Source organism: Protopterus annectens, chromosome 10.part0, assembly GCF_019279795.1.
Source record: "Protopterus annectens isolate FY-2018-M chromosome 10.part0, PAN1.0, whole genome shotgun sequence".
Lineage (NCBI taxonomy): Eukaryota > Metazoa > Chordata > Ceratodontiformes > Protopteridae > Protopterus > Protopterus annectens.
In genome coordinates this window covers 297218441-297235846 of record NC_056744.1, presented here as the reverse complement: position 1 = coordinate 297235846, position 17406 = coordinate 297218441, and the positions used below count along the sequence as shown (strand labels likewise).

At 37.6% G+C, this 17406-nt stretch overlaps 1 protein-coding gene across 2 annotated transcripts in view; it reads right to left on the bottom strand.

Moving 5' to 3' along the window:
* Positions 1 to 17406, bottom strand: part of LOC122813052 (cholesterol transporter ABCA5-like) — a 2390735-nt gene that overhangs the window by 773333 nt on the left and 1599996 nt on the right. For both annotated transcript variants that reach the window (XM_044085171.1, XM_044085172.1), the window contains exon 22: positions 9245 to 9382. In XM_044085171.1, the coding sequence (XP_043941106.1) occupies positions 9245 to 9382 (138 nt within the window). The remainder of the gene's footprint in view (positions 1 to 9244; positions 9383 to 17406) is intronic.

The window sequence follows — 17406 nt, the reverse complement described above, 5'->3', positions numbered from 1 at the left end:
ATGGCCTTGGTGCTGAAGGTCTAGGCACCGAAAGCACTGGAGCCAAAGATGTCAAATCTGAACTGGAACGCTTAGCTTTCTTGAGTCTCAGTTCCTGAGGGTCCCCAGCTGGGGACGAAGAAAGAGACTTGGCCTTTTTATGTTCATCACTCTTTTTCTTACTGGATCTTGGAGGGGTTGAAGCCTCACCCAGAAATAGCCTCTGAAAAAGGAGATTTAAGTAGCCCCTTCAATATTAATTTATTTTTCCTCTCAATTAACGTCCTGGTAGAGAAATTCTTACAAATCCCGCAAGGTGGGTCAACTGTTAAATGAGGCACACTCAAGCAATAGACACACAGGGAATGTGCATCTGAAGTAGGTAATTTATGTTTACAATCTAAACATCTTTTAAACCCTGGGATACCTTTTTTAACTGTCATGTTTGTTAAGGAAAGAGAGAAAAAAACAGAAAAATACCAGCAATGGTACAAGAAATACCTGAAGGTAAGAAGGAAAGGGGTTTACCAATGATAGTAAAAAGGAATTACCTCGTGGTAAGTAGAGAGGAAAGGAGTTGAAAAGGATTTGAAAATGGGCAGTCGCTAAATGAGATAAGGAAAGAGACTACTATCTAATAACTTTTTTTGTAAAAAAAAGCTGTCTTAGAACTTAGTATGAAGAAAAATGCTGTACTTAGCTCAAGAGAAGTAGCTTGACACGACTGAATGGAGATGTGGCAAACGAAATCTGAGGTAACAGGGAAAGGGAAATTCTGGGCAAGAGTTTTTAGCTCGCGAGTTTGTAGCTGACGCGAGCTTGGAAGATGGCCGGCTCGGTTCCAAGGTCGGAACCGATACCCACATGTAAGGACTGAATGAGGATTAACAATATCAGATTCGCTGTTCCAAGTGTTCAGGATTGTAAGCTTTCACTTACATGGGGTCGATAAATCAGCGTTCGCTTTTTTAAGCATTCTCTGATTTAATATAGACCCGATATATACATATCTTAGCACACTTTCCTGGTAAACACATAGATATATAGATATCTTAGAAGTTATATCTGAGAAGTTTTAAGATGTATAGCTGAAGAGGAAGTACTATAAGGTGGGAAGGTGTGCAAACAGAATATTTTCTGTTATAAAGAGAAAATTATGGGAATGGAAGAGAATTTTGTGCAGGATGGGAAATAGTATGATGTAGGGAGAAACTCAGGCATGGAAGCACACCAATATACTTTTTTTTCTTTTTTTGTTAAAACACTCTATACTGACAAATGGTCCTCTTATATCTTGGAGAGTACCCGTTACACTACTACTCATTTTATATGCATTTTCTATGTGCCTGTAATCATGAGACACATTGTAGTGTTATTTGTTCACTTGTTGAGACCATTTCCAACCAATGAGAGATTACTATTGAAATTGACAAACATCCTCCAAGGTAGTGTGAACTTGGAAGTTTTTTTTTTTGTTCTGAAGGGACTGCCTACTGTATAACATTATGGATACTTGTCCCCTACTTCATTCAGGTCTAACAATGTATTTTCTGCTCTCACATTTCAATGAAACAACTTGTAACTGAGATAAAACTGATGAAAGGCACTATCATACTGAAGTTAAGGCACTAAACAAGCAGCTTAACCATGGTGATATATGATGCAGTAATCTCTCAGTAAAGGCTGTGCAGAAGAGGTATGGCAGTTAAAACCAGAGCACTATATGCTACAGAAAAGTACAACAGACAGCTAAAGATAGTGAAAAAGAGGGTTAATTAACATCCTACTAGTCTGTTTTGATGACATGGTGGCACTAAATGGGGCAAGACTACAGTATACAAATGTCTAGATAGGCTAGAGTATACAGATATCTAGATAAGCTAGAGTACATAGACTTCTATATTGGCTGGAGTACACAGACTTTTAGATAGGCTGGAGTATACAGACTTCTAGAAGGACGTTATATAAACAGAAAACATTAACAGGTAGAATAGTAAACCCAGCTATGTACCACTGAGGGATGGAGCCCTAACTGTGATTCCAGTGACCTAAGTTCATTTAATGGAAATGAGTAGGGGTGAGAAGAAGCAACATTTTTCAGCTTACCCACTCCAGGAACAAAGGTTGGATTACTCTCTGCAATTAGGCATTCTCTTGATGATGTGATTTGGTACTAGACGCACACACCAATATGCCATAAGGGCAAGGTGAGGGTCATGGGGCTGCAACTATCTCACGCTGCATATGGTAATGATCATGATGTCAGTAACTCTGATCAGCATAAAACTCATCTAAGCAGATAAGTGTATAGCTCTGTTTGGGGATGTCCTGATCTCCTCTCCATGCTAGCCCCCACTTCTGTGCTAAAATTCAGTAATGGCATCCCCCACTTTAGGGGGCTACTTTCTGAAGGTTAAAGAGGAACACTGCAAAGGGACTCAAGGACACAGCTGTAAAAGATTGAAAAAAAAAAGCAGAATTATAAGCTGGTCTTCAAGAAAAAGAACAACAGTTATGGTGTATTAAAACTTCCAAATGGGAATTGTGAAGTCCTTTATCTAATAAAGGAAAGCCTGTGGGATAGTTGTTTGATTTACTGACAGACTGGTGGATTAATGTATTCATTACCTGAGTTACTGGTCTGATATGAGTAGATCCTTTCCAGCCCATACCCATCATCTAGCAAATAACAAAATACACAGTAGGAAGCAGGAATGCAAACACAAGAAAATAAATCGCAGATAAATCTAAGATAGGAGGAGGTGAAATAAAAACAGTGACGTATAAACAAACTGCAGGAAAGTCTCAGGAATAGATGGTATTCTTCTGCACGTTTGGAAGCTAGGAGAAAAAAAATGATAAAGATCTGGAAGGTTCTATTTAACAGCATTTTAAAGGAAGGGGAAGTACCAACATCCTGGAAGAAAGGTGTGATGGCTGTAACATCTAAAGACAGTAAACACCCATCTGATGCTGATTCATACAGGCACATTTCAATTTTAAATCATAATTATAAAGCGTTTATGTCTATACTAGTCAAAAGAATAGCACATGTGTTGCCAAAATTGACAGGTATGGATCAAGGTAGTTTTGTGGAGGGAAGGCCAACATTTGACAACATAACAGAGCAATGATGATCTAGACAGAAGCAGAATTTAAGAAAATAATGCTGTTGTTGGTGGGTCTTGATGCAGAAAAAGCTGAGAATTATGAGTAGGGCAATCCCCGATACAATAATAAAGTTAATTAGGAGGTTAAATGAGGGAAAAAGGAAATACTGAAGTTGGAGGTTTCCTCTCTGATAAGTTGTATTTGAACAGAGGAACCAGGCAGAGGTGTCCTCTTTCTCCTTTACAGCCATTGGCAAAGAAAATAAGGGAGATGGAAATTATGTGATATAAGTGCCATGGTAATCAAAAAAGTTGCCTTTATCTGCAGATGATGATATTTTGTACCTGATAAAACCAGAAAATGACATCTCAGTGTTGTGGAACATTCTGAGATAGTTTCAAGTCTTTTGGGGAAATAAAATTAATAAAGATAAAACAAATGCTATAGCTGCAACTATGCACCTACATATGAATTGGTTCAGCAATACCCACGTTTATGGGGATATGATAAAATGAAATATTTAGGAGTATGGGTTAAAAAGTATTCTGTTATGGAACCTAAGGATATGTAGGAAGAGACTAAACAAAAGATAATAAAAAACTGAGAAACTGGATGCTTTTGTTTATGGATAAGAACAGCAAGATATAAGCAGTGAATCTGTTTTAGTCCCTTTAGTTCTATATACAGGTGAGGCAAACTTATAACAACCAGAGGACAAATTATCTGAGAGGGGGGACGGAGAGCAACAGTCAAGTGGGAAAAGTTGATCTTTCCATTTGAACAAGGTAGTTTAGGATTACCTCATTTGATGGGATATTTTAAAACTACACAGTTAAGGCTCATATACATAACACAAGCAGAAAATGAAAATTCAAAGGAGAAAGGGATGATGATGATGATGACGATGAAGCAGGGGGTGGGATTTAAGCAATAAGGAGAGAGTAAGATTTTGTATGTAGATCCTTAAGGAGAATAACAACAGCCATACATACTACTATATTCATAAAGGCGCAGAAAGTATTTTAAGAACTAAGCAAATATGAGAAAGGAGATTCTGTTGATAGGGATGACTGCAATTAGTGGCATAGAGAGCAGGCATGAGGTGTCTGGAATTTGCTGGAGAAAACTGGCAAAGGAACCAAGGAATTGAGAGCAAATAAATAGAAGGGGAAAGGTACCAGAATGTGAAGAGGCCCAAGAAAACATTTGGATGTCCCTATCATGGATGGAAATCAGAGTATATGCAAACAGAAAAGGATAAGGGAAACCTAAGAGAAAGACCTGCTCTAGTAGAGTTTTCAGTTGAGACTCTAAAACAGCAGCTCTTGTTAAAAAAGGGATAATTAGTAGGGCAAATAAAATAACGCACAATAACTAAGGGAACAAATCTGAGGATATCTGAAAAGAAAGGGAGGAGAGAGAGAGAGTCTGGATAAGCAATTCACAAGGAAACAATGGGAGGACATATCTATGGCTCCCAAATATGCATCAAAGTCTAGAAGATTTAGGACTTTTGCTTGGAAGTGTTTGCATATATATTTTTATAACCAAACACACTCCAAATAATTTTCCCTCAGGCTGATGGCAAATGTTGAAGGTGTGATGAGGAAGAAAGAGGTAACTGGGAACATCTGTTTTGGGAGTATAATGAGTTGGCAGACTTTAAAAATTCTCTACAGAGTACTCGGTTAGAAATATTGGGAGAGCAAATGCATGTACCTTAAGTAAAATATTTTTTTGAGCTGGGATACAGGATCTGAAATGTCTAGACATAGTAAGGTTTTGTTAAGTTTAATTCTGGTGGCTGCCAAAAAGCAATTACTAGAAAATGGAAATCAAAGTCTAACCCACTATATTTGAAGTAGTGAATATTATAACAGAGATAAAACAACTGGAAGTGGGGATTTTAGAAAAAGGTAGAAGCAAATTACACAAAAAAGGAAACTGTGGGAACAATGCTGAAAAATGATTTGTAGGAAGAGTGGGGTTTAAAGGAAGGCAGGAAATTGAGTAATGTATGTAATGTTAGATTGATGACAATTGTACAAAAGAATATATGTGATGTATAATGTTTGCAACTGTGAACATGTTAACATGGTTTGTTTTCTTTTATATAAATTTATGTTTGCTTATGTCTTAAGTGATAATTCAATAAAAGTGTTAAAAAATAGCAAACAAAAAAAAAATCAGAAGAAAATTGAACACCCCCCTTAACAATGAATAATAAATCATCAATATAGGTTATATACATTACTTCATTCCACAAAAAAAGTGTGTGTTTAGCTGAACTACTAGCATAAAAACACTGGCACATGTTGTGCAAATGCCACACTCACTGCCATGCATCTCTTGCAGTGATAAAGATTATTATATTTTACCTCATCATGTGTCATAAAGAAATGGACCACACATTAAACTAATCAGTAGGATTTTGACAAAAACTTGTAAGCTGCCTGTAAATCAAACGAGTAAAAATATATAAATATAAGAAACTCAGAGTTTCCCAATAATAATCTTTTCCCAGATAACAAGAGTAATTCTTGAAAGTACTTCTGTTTTATTTCAGACAAAAGAAGGGTTTCACTTTGCATATTTTAAGATTATAATCTATAAACAAACCTGCATAATTTGGGAAATATTAAGCGCTTGCAAAAGGTTGCAAGAATGTTAAAGTGTATATGTTTAAAGGTATATACGGCTAGGCATCTTATGGTCATGTGATTGCCTGCCTAATATTCTTCCTATGTTATGCTGCAATCAAACCTAATGCTCTGTTTTTCTGTTAATGTTATGGAGCTTTTCACCCCAAGTATCTCCTAAGAATGGGCTATTACTAATATTCAGTTAGACTTTCCCAGTAAACAAATAAAAAATAAATAAATAAATGTTCACCTGCAGTTACACTATTTCATATAATGTCATATTAAATATGAGAGTTTAGTTGCAAAACTATCTGCATAGGGAATGTGTGTGTGTGTGTGTGTGTGGGGGGGGGGCTTGCCTGTACTTTAGCCAATGATAAAGTGGCTTTATGAAATTTTTTTTATTCTACAGAAATGTCTGTAGAATGACTCTGCTCACTTTAAAATACCACAGCCCCTTGCAACAGCTGTCTCTTTACAAACTTAACAAATATCAACCCTCCAGATAATACACTTTTTCTTAAGAAAAGCCTTTCTCCCTTATAACATCCATCTCCAAAATGCCCCCGTCTATCACCCTCTGCTACATGGTCAACTGTATTTTCCCTGATTCCCAGTCCAAAAGTTAGATATAGGTCTTAAACTACAGGTTGGCAACTTGCAGTTTAGCAGCCATGCATGGCTGTGTGATGACTTAAAAATGACACATCCAAAATACCACCACTAAAATGTTTACATGCCAACAGTTTGTGAACACCTCTAAACACATTTTTGTTCTTAACAGTCAGTTTGCATACCTGTTGTGTTAATCATTTTCTGATCTAGAATATTAGACCTATTGCTGCTATCACAATACCTGGTTACAGAGTGAATTTAAAAAGCATGCCTTCAACTACCTCAAACCATTGCCCTAAATCAAGTACATTTCAGTTTTCAAAAATGCTGCTTCCCCTTCCAAGAATTTATTTTCCTTCCACATCACATCACACACACACACACACACACACACACACACACACACACACACACACACACACACACACACACTGCAGCTTTAATCATCCCTGAAGGTGCTGTACAAAGGTTTGCATCATATGATTTGCTTGAAATTTCCCAGTAAAATTTAAAGGACAGTTGTTTACAAAAAAGACACAACAGCAATGAGCTTCAAAGTTAAATTTACTATCAATATCCCCAGATCATTACATTCTATTGGTTTCTGAATGATATATCTGCAACCAAAGTATATTTGTAAATGAAACATCATTCATTTTGTAAAGTGTGTGTGAAGTACTCGTACATATTTATATTTGTAGATATAGCTACATATAAAATTATAAGTATGTCTATATATATTTTTCTCATATTGCATTGCGTTCTCTATTCTTATACATGTATCCTTTCTTCACAATTAAGAACAACTGGAAATGTTGATTTTTTTTTATTTACACACGTTAAAACAAAATTAATGGATTGTCAACGAAGAGGAGCTCGTTTTATAAACACTTATGTATAAAAACTTTTACACTCACACCACTTTCTTAGCTATTTTGTTTTAAAACTACTTACATTTTTTGACTAAAGTTTAGTCATTTTTATGATGATAATAAATTTTGCTTGGGCATTTACAAAAACTAGGTGGCTAACCTTTTTCCACTGTTACTGCCTTCTCTAACGCACAACAGCACTGCAAATATTCAGCAGAAGATGCGCCGTTTTCCTCTGTGTACTTGAAGGCAGTTTGCTTGACTGGGATGTTTGATGTTGCATTTCCTTACTTGTATTATGCTCGCTACACAATCTACTAATATGAAGTATTTCTGCATAACGGTGGTGTGTCATTCCTTTTCTGTGATCACTGCATCTCAGGAAGAGTGCAAGTACCATTTGTAATATGTTTAATTATTTCTTTTTCTTTGTTTTAGTGACCTTAAGGAGTGTAAACAGTGAACTAAGAATGTGAGGCAAAATCCCCACACTTGGAATGAATGGGAACATTTGGCTCAGTGTAAATATTGTGTGCGTTTGTATGACTCACCCTCCTCCTAGTATTTCTCCAGTGATCCTTTATGTACACAGGCAAGTAGTTTATTGCATTTGTGTAATAGGAAATGTGTTCTGGGGATACGAATTGAGGCAACAGACCATGACTATGCAAGATATTAAAGGGGGGTTAACTAAAAAAATTAAGAGTTGGTATAAATCCAGTCAGATCTCACTTGTACACTGTGTACACCCTAAACAACAAACTGAACAGGAATGATGCAGATACAGACCATTACTGTTTAATAAAAACTATACTGGGGCTTAATTTAAACTCTTAAGAATGTCTAGCAAGACAGCCATGAGAGTTAAGGCTATAACATTGTGATGAGCTTCAAAAAGTTATGCTTGCACAGTCTCCTCATTCAAAACATGTGAAGCAGTGCGAGGGAATCAACCAGTTCAGTGTTCCCAGGATGATCCTTCAAATAGGCACTTGTACCTATTGCATTTACTGGTTTACTGTAAAGCAAATAAAAAGTAAACAAAATCAAAGGAATTTTCTATGCAAGTTTTTTTAATCATACTTACATCTCCATGTGGGAGATGTAATTTTTGTTCCTTAATTAACAGTTCTAGTATTTTTTACCACCCAGAACTTCAGAAGGAATTTATCCTCCATACTGATGCAACATGTATGACATCAAATGTGATATACCTAGCTGAGTGTTATGTCTGCCACTCTTATTATGTTGGCAAGACTAATAGAGTTTTTCGTGACAGGATGAAAGAACATGTTTATAACATCAAAAAGAAATCTGAACATAATGCACTATCCAAACATATCATGCAATGTGGGGACAACCATGGCTTTAATTTCAGAGTCCTTGAGGCCATTGCCCCGAGTATCAGGGAAGGTGATATTAGGAACCACACTGAGTATATATAGGGAAACCAAGAGGATTATTACCCTTAGAGCAGATAGGGGGAGGGGGTTGAATGAGAGGGCTTCGATAAAACCTCTATTGAGAAAACGGAGGATTCAGAAATGAATTATTGAATCACTGTTTTTATTTGTGGTTTTTGTATACATTTTTACTATATATTTTTTATCACATATATATATTTTTTATTTTCATATGCAATTGTATTGTCCATATGTTTATGCACATTGATGCACTTCATAGAAATGCAGTATGAACTTTTTATTTAAATGGGGTTGACATACTGTTTCTTCTTTAAGGGGATGGATGATTTAACTGGTGTATCCATGTGTTTGGTTAATGTGATTTTTGAATTTTTATAAATGGATTATTATTTTATTTTGTGTTATGTGGTCTGAAGAATCTTGTTAGCGATAGCGCTTACCGTTCCATGGTCGTTTAATAAAAGACTTTTATGTACAAGAATTTTAAGGAGTTGCCTGGCTGCTTCGTTGTGAACATTTGCACAGTTTAATCATACTTAGTTGAATTATTTAATACCCAAAGCTATGTTTACAGCTTATGTATATGATGTATTCCACTTACATCAATGAATGGTTTGCTCCAAACTTCAATAATTCCAGATGAGTTTAGGCTGGTAAGAATAGAATTACTTAGAAGATTCAAAACTGCTGGTAAAGAATGGACCATTGTAGTATTAAATGCAGCTGTGAAATGGTATTTCTAGGAAAAGAAAACAAGAAGCATTAAAATAACATGACAAAAATAAGAACTGACAAAACTTGACTATTTCTAATATATATTTTTTTCATTTACAGAACCCATCCTACAAGGAAATTATGTCAATCCTCTGGAATTACGAAACTTGGAATTTCACAGGTAATTAGGCTAACTATCCAATGTGGCTATTTTAAGCATAGTCATGCTTTCCAAAAGAAACAATCAAACCTTACCGTATCCAAAAGGGAACATATATTTGTTCTGCCCCTTTCCATATGCTTGAAATTATGACTCACAATGACAGATTCTTTCCACTATCCTACCTGGTTTACTGCTCTATGTCACCCTGTGGAAGTGTCTCTCCTTTTAAAGGAGTAATTACTTGCTATCATATTTTATTCTCAGACAGAGGTGAGCAACTGTTACTTACCAGCTGCGCCGACTTTTTCCAACATGTTTATTGTTCACATCCCTTCAAACTTTGGGCCATAGCATGCATAGTGTGTTACTCTGGCCTTAGTGTATTGCGTACATCTGCTTCTTATGAGGCTCCATTCTAGATGTGCAAGACTCTATACTAAGCCCAGACATTTTAAAAATTCAAGTGCTGACAAAACAACAATGAACTCTAAAACTCTTAAAGCATTTCACCCCACCAATGATGGGGGAGCTGTGTCCCATAAACTCCTGCTTTTTAGATCTACTAACTTTGTGCCTAAGCCAAGGGGCCAAGATAGTGCAATTTTAGAATTAATGCACATTTCCCCTATCTGCACTTAAATTTTCCTTGTAATAACAGTCACAATTATGATCTTGAGACTTTCAACAGACTTCCAAATATACATTCACATATCCAAATGTCACATTCTTAAAGATTTTTTTGTGTGTGATAATTACAGCTGTGTGTTGTCTAAGTGGAAATAACAGGATAGTTGAGAGTGGAGTGAAGGACACTGACAAGTTTGTGAATAGTTGGATGGAAAAGTTATGTTAACCAAAAGATTATGTGAGTGATAAGTGTAGACTAGTGCAACAGAATGTGTCATATGAGGGATAGTAAGAGCCTTACTAGAAGGGGAAAGAAAAAGTGGTGTAGCTCATGTTAGGTAATATGGCTGAATGAGTGGCAATGACATCTGGCTGATGAGAAGAGGTGGGTCTTTAGCGAAGTCACAAACTTAGGGTAAGGTAAGGTGTCTTTTATTTGTGGGAAACACTTTCCAAAGTTTTGGACCTAGTATAGAGAACCAGTGATATGTACGAATGAGGTTAGTTTTGGAGGTGAGAGGATGCAGTGTTGAGGCAGTGTTTGTGGATTCCTCAGGCTGTAAGTGGAAGGCAGTCTCATTAGTTTAGCTGTTAAGGGAGTGAAGATCTGGTTGACTAGGAGACTGAATAGCTGGGAACCTAGAAAAAAGTATAATTTTACTGAATATGGAGACATTTTGCCCCCCCCCCCAGCATTTTGCAGTGGTGTTCATTTTAGGGGATTGAGTAGTAAATCCTCAAATTTTATTGGTTATTGTTTGAATGTATGCGGAATGTGTTGTTGCTGAAGCTATGATGGGGAGGCTGTATTCAAGTTGGGGGAGTAGAATACCTTTGCCTGTTACTGTTCTGGAGGTTTCTGGCCCATAATAGGGCAGAGTTAATAATTTTCCTTGTGTAGTTTAAATGGAGGAAAACATTAAGATAGGGGTTAAGACAAATGCCACGTGGTTTAAAAAGGTAGTGTTTTCTATGCAATGTTGCTGTAGTCATATATAAGCAAAGTGTTGTGTTTTTTAAGTTTTTACTTGGTTCCAAAATTCATAGTTTTGGTTTTGTAGGAGTTAAGCAGGAGGTTTTTGCTTGATCCAGTGGATTAGGACCATGAATTCTGCCTGCAGGTCTTTCTGGAGGTCAGCTATGGACTTCTTTGTGCAAAACAGCTCCATGTCATCTGCATGGAGTGACCGAGAGAAATGAGGTAGGTCAAGGGAAGTTTGCTTATAAAGATGGAAAACAGTAGAGGAGCAAGTATGGAACCTTGTGCTACTCCTTTTTTAAGACTAACCGACTGGAAACTGAAGGTATGAATTTTGATGACAAAGTGGTGATAAATGAGGTACTTCTGAAAGCAAGATAGGGAATGCAGGATTATTTCTGTTTATAGTAGGTATTGGAGGAGAATACTGTGGCCAACGAGGGTGAAAGCTTTTGTAAAGTTGATAAAGATGATGCCAGTGAACTGGCCTCTCTCCACAACTAGTAGTATTTCATAAGTTAGGGTCTACAGCACTGTGTGTTTGCTCTGCCCACTTCAGAACCTGCATTGTTTGAGGGAGAGAAGCTTGTATGTAATGATGTTTTGCATGAGATGAACACAGATAGTTTTTTTCAAGTAATTTTCCTAGAGTGTGGTGGACAGAGATTAATCTGTATTTTGAAGTTTTGGTGGGGCTTAGATTGCTTTGGGATGTGGCTGATAATGTGTATTTTTCATATATTTGGCATGTCAAGCAGAGACTAAAGAAATGTTGGAGAGGAGTTGTGAGGAAGTCCCTTGCAGTGTTATATGAACCAGGGATATAGGCCATCTGTGCCTGGTGGGCTATCAGGTTTTATTTGTTGCAGAAGAGGTTCTAAGTTTCTTGTTTGGACTTATGTTAAAACTGAGGAATATAAACATGTTGCTCTGGGGGGATGGGGGTCAATGAGAGTGTTATGAGAGGGTGGGTAGGTTAGAGAATTTAGAGAGAAAGGCAAACACAGGGAAAATGGGTGTTGCTGTTGGTGGGTTGATTTGACTATCCATTCCAGTAAAACAATTCATTTCTTTCCAGAACTGTTTTGGTGAATTGCTAAGGATTTCTGAAATGTCATTGTAGGCTGGGTTTTCTGTTGCTGTATAGGGTTTGTTTTGTGAGCTTTCTGAGTTGGATATATTGTTGCCTGTTGTTTGGGGAGAAGTTATTTTTTCCATGCCTGCCAAGCATCATCTCAAAGTTTTAAAAGGGATTTCAGTTCATGAGTCAGTCAATCATTTCTTTTTTGGTTTGTACATTCAAGAAATTATACGGAAGAATCTGGCCTGAAAGGATGTAAGCGAACTGATGAGAGCTTCTGCAGCAAGGTTAGGGTTGTTTAGGTTTAATATGAAAGTTCAGTCTGTGTTGGAGAGGGCTTCTTTACAATTTTTTTATGTTTGAGGCTATCTTACGTCAAATGAGATTGATTTGTTGGGATTTTTTTCTTGTGAGGGTTTGTGTTGTGAAGAATGCCAGAGAACAGAATGGCATTGCTTGTGATGATTAGATGTAGAAGAGCATGACTGCTGATGAAAAGGTTAGCTCATGTGAGCTGTTCCAGTGGTTGTTTAATGTTGAAATTCGAGCAGAATTTTGTTGCTGTCATACTGGACGGAGTGAAGCCCATTTAAACTGAAGTCACCTAAGAGAATGTAATTGTTTTTGTTTCCTAGATGGGTTTTAATTTCTTGAACTAGTGTTTGGAATTACCAAGTGTGGAAGGAGGAGAAGGAAGGTAGGCTACTAAGGGGTGCATTTTTTTTTTGTGTGACAATTTGTTGAATCAGGCATTTAGGAACAGTGGCAGGCACTGTTTGTTTGGGCTAGGAGCTGGACATTTACTTGAGTTTTACAGAGCAGGAGGGTTCTGCCACTGTTTTTTGGGTTGGGTCTAGAATCTAGAAAGCAATTATAATGTAAGGAAGTTGTGGGTTGTCTTTTCTGATCCAGAATTCAGTAACAGCTAGTATATGTCTGGATTCTGCAGTTTAAACAAAGCATCAACCTGGTTCTAGTTTATTACAGATGTATTGCACATTTATTAACAGACAAAATTGCTGGGGTAAGAACAGATCACAGTACTGCTTCTGATTAGTAGAATGAAAAGGATGAGTGTAGGTTTGTACAATGTTTTGGGGAGTTCCACTGTGTTTTGTGTGGTGACTAACTTGTATGGAGGTAGACAGACTTCAAACTTGAATGGAATGAAGTAAGCAGTGAAGCTGCTACACTTCAGATCAAGTCATCAAAATTTTTAAATTAGTCTTCAGATTTGCTTTCTCCACATTCCACATCATACCTCAACCTGGTATAATCTGCACAATGACACAATTTACTATGCCCTGTGGGAGGACAGGCATAAACATATTAAACAAGGTAGGGTGCATTATCAAACCCATAAGACATCACATGTAACCACACTTACCTCAATCACCCTCTGCTTTCTGATGCCCACTGCTCAACCCATCCATACAATTTTTCACCCATTCCTCCCCATCTCACTTTGCTAAGAGTCTGTGGTACAAGACTGAATCAAATGTTTGCTGAAATCAAAATGCATCACATCCACAAGGCCACCTCCAAAGGGAAGTGGACTGGATTAGTCTAAAAGGATTCATCAGCTCTGAATCCATAGTGAAACTCAATGAGTAGTCCATTCTGCCGAGGAACTTTAAATTACTTTTAACTTTGTAACTGTTTCCACTGCTCTGCGTCACACATAATAGACTTTAGCAGGCTGGGCTGCTCCTTGTTTAGACATGGCACATGGTCAACCAAAGACTTTTGCATATAGTTTCCTGGCACCACCACTAGCTAAGAGATCTGTTTAAAAGGTCTGGCAGATATCTCAACAACCTCCTGCAGATCATTTTAGGATCCTCAACAGAATCTTCTCTGGTTTCTGTGCCTTGCCTTCCTTTAGACCCCATACAAGTGCCATATCTACTATTATATCCTCATCTTTCCAACCTTGTCTGTTCCTGTTGCACCTTTTCTGGTCACCCTTTTCAGCTTAGCTCAGTTTTTCCCCACCTTCGTCCTTTCCGCTATGCACCTGAAGAAGACAGTCTTCCTGCACACCTTACTGCTTTACAGAGTGTACCTCAGGACCATTCTCCTATTTTTATAGGTTCATAGGTCCTTACTAGGCCACTGACTGGATATGTCATTTGCAGCCTAGCTATTACACATCCCACCAGTTACTACAGTTTACGATGTGTACATTTCACAACTTACTGCACCTGGATGAAGGGGTCTGACGTGGGGTGAATTTACAGTTTCCCATTCACTCATCTTTAGTGTGTTTGAACAGTGTCAAGGAACTACTTTGCTTCATTTAAAAGGAAAGTCTATTACACAGGGGAAATTTTCTAACAGAGGTATGTATCCTACTAACAGGTTCTGTTTACATTGTAATACATGTTTAACTCTTTCAAATGGGTGTTCATGGTGCCATTTGTTTTGTGAATGTGCAGGATACCACACTGCACCAGACAGTATGATGCATTATAGAAAAGGCATAGGTCACACGTTAAATGTCTATATAAACAAAGGAGGCTCCTCTTCAGGCTCTCCCATTTGCCATCACACCACAATTTCAATATAACTGTTAATTTTGCTGACTCTTTTCCTGTTTACTTTCTTGATATACTTCAATGTCCTCTTACTAGTGAATTTATAACTCTAAAAATGATCTCACCCCTTACCCTGCCAATTTTTAATTCTACTTTCCTTGGCACTTACGGCTGTCCTCACATGTCCAGTGAACCAGACTGGCATCTGTTTACTTAGTGCCTCAATAATCATTTTAAGCCTTTTCCATTCTTTCGGTGAGCGCTTTTTAAGGTTTATCATACATGCTGTACTCTGTTGTTCTGGCACTTTTCTAGCAACCAGTTCTTGCAGTCCCACCACACCAAATCTGTTGTAGTCCATTCTACAATAATCAAGATGTGTATGATCCCTGTTTCCTTTCCTGGCCAGTGTGAAACACAGGTATCTAGCATATCTCAGATTTAATGATCCTTAACCTCAACCCATAGACAATAACATAAATACCCTTTCCTTTCCTAGATCCATCTAATACAGTCTAGATTTTTTCCTTCCATCTTCAGGGCTTGAAAGTTTACTTTTGGTGCTTTGCTTTCACCCCTCTCTCTCTCTCTCTCTCTTACACCTTAACCAGTTCTCTTCCATGTGCCATTTCCTTGTCTCTTATTACCACCCCTAAAGTCCATCCTTTATGCAAAGGAGTAGCTATAAATTTCTGATCTGTGCATCAAACTCTTGTGCTGCTACCTCCTCCAGTGCACGTCACTTTTCATGATATTTGGCATAAATACAGAGTTAAAGATGCAGCATTATTATTATTTATTTATTTACATTTGTTGACCGGGAATATCCACTGGATCAAAGATCCATTTTCAGTGGAGGCCTGAGGAGAAAAGCTTCAAAAGATACAGTGTCTCTTTAAAACAAAGTTAGTAAAAACTTAAAACAGTTTATAAAGATTTTTTATATAGACAACAGATTACAATATTGAGGCAAAATACAGTTTTTAACAAAACAGTAAGTATGGAGTCAGTCAAATTCTATCTACTCCACTTTTATAAATTGTACAGCACAGAAAGGTAGTTGCCATTCTGCATGTCATGGTTTGTGAGTCAACTGTGTGCGTGTGCTGGATAAACTAAGTTTTTAAGGAGGTTTGTTCAAAAGATTACAGGTACATGTAAGGTTGTTGAGATAATGTTATTTTAATGCTAACTTAAAAGTTTTTGTAGTTTCTAGTTGAGTGATTGAGGGTGGCAAAGCATTCCAGAGTTTGGCTACTGTATGGGAATAAAGGCATTCACCAGCTCTCTTGTTGGGTTTAGTTACGGTTGGTAGTAATTTATCAGAAGACCTAAGACTTCGGGCTGGAGTATATGTATGCACCATACCTTGTACAGAAAGGCAGTAGTGTGGGTTATATATTAGTTTGTGAGTAAGAGAGAGTTGGGTGTAATATAGGTAATGGGGGAATTCAAGCCAATTTAATGTTTTAATGGCTAGGCAGTGATGTGTGTGAGTTGGCATATTGGTGGCACATTTTGCTATTTTGTACATACATACATACAAATGTTTCAAGCACGGGCATTAAAGCCCTTCTAGCTTGCTAATATGCCAAAACAAGAAGTTATATACTCACCATAATGTTCGATGTATGTAGTCCATCTCACCTTACATTCTTACCCGTGGGTTTGGAGCAAAACCTCGGCTCCGACTCGGCCATACTCTAGCTCGAAGTCTTCAATTGGCTCGTGGCTGAGAGGTATCCCATCATGCAACAGGTCTATTCCCCAGATCTTGTTTGCTGCAGGCTCACACACATACACACTGAGAAGAAGAAGAACCCCAACAGAAAGGACTACTGATACCTAGAGACAATATCTCCAGGTCCTCCAGGAGGGGGAAGAGGGAGCGTTAGTAAGAATGTAAGGCGAAATGGACTACATACATAGAACATTATAATGAGTACATAACTTCTTGATGTTATGTAGTCCAATCTCGCCTTCATTCTTACCCGTGGGACAGCGTCCCAACACCTTGATCTTGAGTGGCTCAGTGAAAAATACTCTTGAGCACCATGGAACCAAAGGATGATTTGCCTCTAGAGACCAGATCTAATTTGTAGTTACTAATAAAGTATGAGGTGAAGCCCATGTTGCTGCAGCACAAATATCATCCATAGACATCCTAGCCTGAAACGCAGTTGAAGTAGCCACAGAACACGTAGAATGAGCCTTCACTTTAAAGGGTAATTATTTGCCATTGGAAGCATAAATAAATGAGATGCAATCGGAGATCCAGCGAGACAAGGTTACCTTAGAAACCAGAACCCCAGGTCTAGTGTCTGAAAACGAGACAAACATTTGATCTGATTTTCTGAAATCTTTTGTCCTATGTAAAATAAAAACGGAATTGTCTGTGAACAACCAGCTGATGAAACTTAAATTCTGCCTTGGAGAATTCAGTTAAAAACACAGGCAACTCAATAGATTGGTTGATATTGACAGCAGAGGCAACCATTGGAACAAAAGAAGGGTTGGTTCTTAAGGAGACCCTATCTTTGTGAAACACCAAATAAGGTAGCCTAATCGATAATGCTTTAATGTTCAGAGACCCACCTAGCTGAAGTTATGGCTACCAAGAATACTGTCTTCCATGACAAGAATTGAATGTCACACGTAGCTG